The following is a 5,529-nucleotide window of genomic DNA, read 5'->3' as shown; positions in this document are numbered from 1 at the left end:
CCTAGAAAAATGTTACAGATGAATCGGTATGCAGCGCAGAAATTGAGACAGAGATGTAGAGAACAAACATATGGATACCAAGGCGGGAAAGCGTCCGGGGGTGGGGGTAGTGGTGTGATGAATTGGGAGATTGGGATTGACATATATACACTAATATGTATAAAATGTATAACTAATAAGAACCTGATGTATAAAAAAATTAATAAAATTAAATTTAAAAATTTAAAAATAAGAAAAACACCTGAGAGGTTTGTCCCTCTCCTTCCCACTCTCTCTCTATATGTATGTATCCAAATAAAACAAATTAAACTTGGAAACAAATGAGACCTCCTAAGGAACTATTTAAGAGAAAATAGAACTAAAGGGGGAAAAAGCCCTGAAATATCTTAAAAGACCTTTATGGGTATGCTGGGCAGCAAAATAAACTTTAGTCTCTGACTTTTGCACTGTCACCACAGACCTAGTCATCTACAAAATCATTGGCTTAGTTGTAAAAATATGGTTAACTGGGCAAAGCCCTAGTTTGCATAATTTTGAGAGCGGGCTAGCTTTTTCAAAGGTAAAGGTTTAAAAAAACAACAACAATTATTAAGCACCTTAAAGCAGCAATGTTTTCAAAAATATAATTTAACTTAAAAAACAGAGGGATTAAAACATTTCCCTAATGCCCTTAAAACTAAGAAAAAACTGGGCCTCCCTGGTGGCGCAGTGGTTGAGAATCTGCTTGCCAATGCAGGGGACACGGGCTCGAGCCCTGGTCTCGGAAGATCCCATATGCCGTGGAGCAGCTGGGCCCGTGAGCCACAATTACTGAGCCTGTGCATCTGGAGCCTGTGCTCCACAACAAGAGAGGCCACGATAGTGAGAGGCCCACGCACCACGATGAAGAGTGTCCCCCGCTTGCCACAACTAGAGAAAGCCCTTGCACAGAAATGAAGACCCAACACAGCCATAAAAATAAATTAATTAATTAAAAAATAATAATAATAATTAAAAACTAAGAAAAAACTGATTTATAGTACAACTTTATATATCGATAATTTGGCAAATAAAATTAATAATCGTAAAAACACAACTTGGTAAAGCCCTTTCTCCAATCCCTCCGCTGACATTCAACATCTCCCTGAAGTGAGCACAACATACTTATCCAATACCACCCCCTCCAAACTTCTTTTCAAAATGTAAGCTTAACTAAATTTTTAAGTAAACTTTCCATTTAAAAGAAGTCAGTTGGGACTTCCCTGGTGGTGCGGTGGTTAAGAATCCACCTGTCAATGCAGGGAACACGGGTTTGAGCCTTGGTCTGGGAAGATCCCACATGCCGCGGAGTAACTAAGCCCGTGCACCACAACTACTGAGCCCGCCTGGCACAGCTACTGAAGCCCGCACACCTAGAGCCTGTGCTCTGCAACAAGAGAAGCCACCTCAATAAGACGCCCGCTCACCAAAACGAAGAGTAGATCCTGCTTGCCACAACTAGAGAAAAGCCCGCGCGCAGCAACGAAGACCCAACACAGCCAAAAATAAATAAATGTTTTAAAAAGTCAGTTTATAGTTAAGAACTTATTTCCATATGTTACTTGATCCTAGGGAGGGTTGTAAGGACACCATGATACTTCATGCTACTATGGAGCTGTCACTGCAATTACCCCCAGACTCACAGCCCAAAAGACACTGTGGTACTCGGGGGAAAAGAAAGATCAACTTAAAGTGTCACCTTAATCCTCATGTTGGCCTCTCTGGCAGTTGATATAATTTTTGTTGTTTTTTGTAAATCATCCTACAGAAAAAATTGCAAACTTGCCAGAATATACTGCCTCTGATCATTTTAGCTGCCTTCCCATCTCCCATTCCCCAAGCCCCCCTCCCTCCACCCACCCACACCAACTTCTTAAGGACACACACACATTGCAGGGTAAAGAGGGGGTATAAGATGAATTATCTCTTTCTACCAAACGTCATTCCTCTCCAAATTATGGATAATGAGGCCAGAAGTGTAATTACTGAAGGAGTTTGGAAAGGTAATTGCTGAAATAATCTCAAAAATAGTGGTGACTGCAGTGAGTACAACGACTCACTTTATAGCTGTCAGAGCCACTTGGAATGTGATAAAGAGCTTATGTTTGCAAACCCAAATGCTGCATCAAACGAAGTTCCATATTAGCAAATTACCACAAGAACCCCTTACAGTCAACTCATTTTGATTTCGTAATGAGAAATCCCATTAAAGAGGAATAACTTTAAGTTGTGACTGTTAAACAAGTTGTGAAGCAGGGGAGGGACAGAAAAAAGATGGAAAGTTTGAGGGAATTTTTCTGGGATCCTCTCCTTGAAGCCTGTAATTTGCAGGCAGCTCTACCTTCCTTGTTCCCATTGATCACCGGAGGATTGTGAAGTTTAAGGTAGCATTCACTGGTTCTCAAACTAAAACACTTAGCTTTGAGATTGCCGGTCAAGACTGCAGGGGAGAATGGATATTTCTGAAGCTTAGGCACAAGTGTCCGTGGAACACACGCCCCATTCCCAACACTTATCCCTATGCTCTCAGTGCAGAGAACAATTTCTCTATTCCAGCTGCTTCTGCACCTAGCACCTAGCATCACGAACGACGTGAATTTTTTCCCACCACCTCTCATCCAGAGGCCCTAGGCTCTGCCGCCTCTTTTCCCCAGTGCTTTGTGACGAGAGTGGCCCCAGGCCAAGCCCTAGCGCTCACAAAGGTAAGTGCAAACCCGGAGTGCACTCAGTGCTCTGGGCGCTTCAGTCTGGCTTGGGCTCAGGTCCTGCTGCTCCAACCCCAAGGGACCCTGGAGGCGAGCCCTGACCCCTCCATCACTCACCATGGCCGGCCAGTTATGCCTCCCTGTCTCCCCGCGCCTCTCTTCCGTGAAGCCCTTGAAGCCGCACTTCGGAAACATCCAAGTGGGCATCGGTGTGGCGATCCAGGGCAGCGATGGGTGGATCCACCTCGCGGTGGTCACAGAGGTCAAAACACAAAACGCTTGGGTCACGGTAGAATGGGTCGAAAAAGGAGTCAAAAAAGGCAAAAAGATTGATCTAGAGACCATATTCCTGCTGAATCCAGCGCTGGCGTCTGCTGAGCACCCCACGCCGGCCAGGGCGTTGCCCTCCTTGTCTCTAGCGCCCTCTTCGGCCATCGGGAACCAGCGGACGGCCACGCGGTGGAGTGCGACGATCCCCCAGAAAAACGAAACGCCCTCGGGGGACAGTCCGGATGTGAGAGTTCCCAGCAGTCTTTGCCTGATGAAGCAGAAAAAGTCTCCCTGCCTACGGGAAATTGAGAAACTGCAAAAGCAGCGAGAGAAGCGCAGACGGCTGCAGCTGGAGATCCGAGCTCAGCGTGCCCTGGCTGTCAACACGGGAAACCCCAACTACGAGATTCAGAGCATGATCGAGGAATGCCGCAGGCACCTGGACTGCAGCCAGTTGTTGGGCCCGGAGCCACTGGAGGACCACCGCATCTGCGTCTGCGTGAGGAAGCGGCCTCTCAACCAGCGGGAGACCACCATGAAGGACCTGGATATCATCACCATCCCCTCGGACAAAGTGGTCATGGTGCACGAGTCCAAACAAAAGGTGGACCTTACTCGCTACCTGGAGAACTAGACCTTCTGCTTCGACCACGCCTTCGACGACACCGCCTCCAACGAGTTGGTGTACCAGTTCACCGCCCAGCCACTGGTTGAGTCCATCTTCCACAAAGGCATGGCTACCTGCTTTGCCTATGGGCAGACGGGCAGTGGGAAAACGCACACCGTGGGTGGAGCCTTTTCAGGAAGGGACCAAGATTGTTCTAAAGGCATTTATGCCATGGTGGCACAGGATGTCTTCCTCCTGCTCAAAACTTCTGCTTATAAGAAGCTGGACCTCAAAGTCTATGGGACATTTTTTGAGATTTATGGGGGAAAGGTGTATGACTTGTTGAACTGGAAGAAGACACTGCAAGTCCTTGAGGATGGCAGTCAGCAAATCCAGGTGGTCGGGCTGCAGGAACAAGGGGTGTGCTGTGTGGAGGACATGCTGAACCTTGTGGAACTCGGGAACAGCTGCCGGACTTCAGGACAGACATCAGTCAATGCCCACTCTTCCAGGAGCCACGCAGTGTTCCAGATCATTTTAAAGTCTCGAGGGAAACTGCATGGTAAGTTTTCCCTTGTTGACTTAGCTGGGAATGAAAGGGGAGCGGATACTGCCAAGGCCAACCAGAAAAGACAGCTGGAAGGAGCAAAGGTTAATAAGAGTCTCCTCGCACTCAAAGAATGCATCCGGGCTTTGGGTCAGAACAAGTCTCATACCCCATTCAGAGCCAGCAAGCTCACACAGGTGCTCCGGGACTCCTTTATAGGCCAGAACTCCTCCACTTGCATGATTGCTACTATCTCTCCAGGGATGGCCTCTTGCGAAAACACCCTCAACACTTTAAGATATGCCAATAGAGTAAAAGAAGTAACTCTAGATTTAAGGCCTCACCATCGTTGTCTTTATCCTGCTGAACGTGAGGTGCCAAGGATGTTGGAAAATCACATTAGAAATTCAGAAATGTCCCTTCAAGGGAACGAATTTATTAAAATGCCTTGTACGCAGAGTGAGAAGGAGGAAGAGACTAAAGAAATCAAAGCACTACCCTCTCCATTAATGGAGGATACAGCAATCTCCTGGAAGGAATCAAGCCAACGGCCAGGGAATAACATCCAGGAGACAGCTGATGGGGTAAACTGTGATGTTGATTTTTGCATTGCCCAGTTATTGTCCATTTTGGAGCAGAAAATAGGTTTTCTGACTGAGATTCAAAGGAGACTGAAATTATTACGAGCTGACCTTCAAAAGAAGAGCAAGTATAGTGAAGCCAATGGTGAGAGATCAGACCTGAAATGATGGATACAGTGCTGCAGTTCCTAAGTCTTTTATAAAGGAAAGTTGCCTAAATTATCTAGATATAAAGATCCTCCTGGAAAGTTTAAAACCTCTTAAAATATGGTTTTCAGAACTGTCCTCTTTCTTCTTCCTTTGTATTTCTGTAATTTGTTTTTATTCTGTAGGACAGTGGTTCTCAACTTGGAACCATTTTACCTCTTAGGGACATTTGGCAATGTCTGGAAACATTTTCATTTGTCAGAATTGGGTGTGAGGGGAGTGGTGATACTGGCATGTAGTGGGTAGAGGGCCAGAGATGCTGTTAAACATCCTACAATATACAGAATAGCCTCCTACAACAACTAATTATCTGGTTGAAAATATCAATAGTACTGAGTTTGAGAAACCCTGCTTTAGAAGAACCTAGCTGTGATGAAACCAGATTCCCTAAATTTGTGGCTAAGAAGGAAAAATATTGCAGTCCCTTTAGGACTAGAGTTGGAACACACCAAGGGGTGCACAATTGAGTAAATCTAATGATACCCACTCATGAGTCTCTTTCTGCTGCATTTGTGTGTATATTCAAATGGTTTCTAAGCTCTAGACATACTGGGGAGGTGAGAGTGGAGAAGGGAAAGGTTTTATTTAAGAGAC

At 45.7% G+C, this 5,529-nt stretch overlaps 1 protein-coding gene across 1 annotated transcript; it reads left to right on the top strand.

Moving 5' to 3' along the window:
* Positions 1-2,841: 2,841 nt before the first annotated feature.
* Positions 2,842-4,896, top strand: KIF2B (kinesin family member 2B). The gene is given in 1 exon segment (XM_061175995.1): positions 2,842-4,896. A coding segment is annotated over 1 exon segment (2,055 nt).
* The last annotated feature ends 633 nt before the right edge of the window (positions 4,897-5,529 follow it).

Source organism: Eubalaena glacialis, chromosome 19 (genome assembly GCF_028564815.1).
Source record: "Eubalaena glacialis isolate mEubGla1 chromosome 19, mEubGla1.1.hap2.+ XY, whole genome shotgun sequence".
Taxonomy (NCBI): Eukaryota; Metazoa; Chordata; class Mammalia; order Artiodactyla; family Balaenidae; genus Eubalaena; species Eubalaena glacialis.
This window is presented reverse-complemented; position numbering and strand designations above follow the sequence as displayed.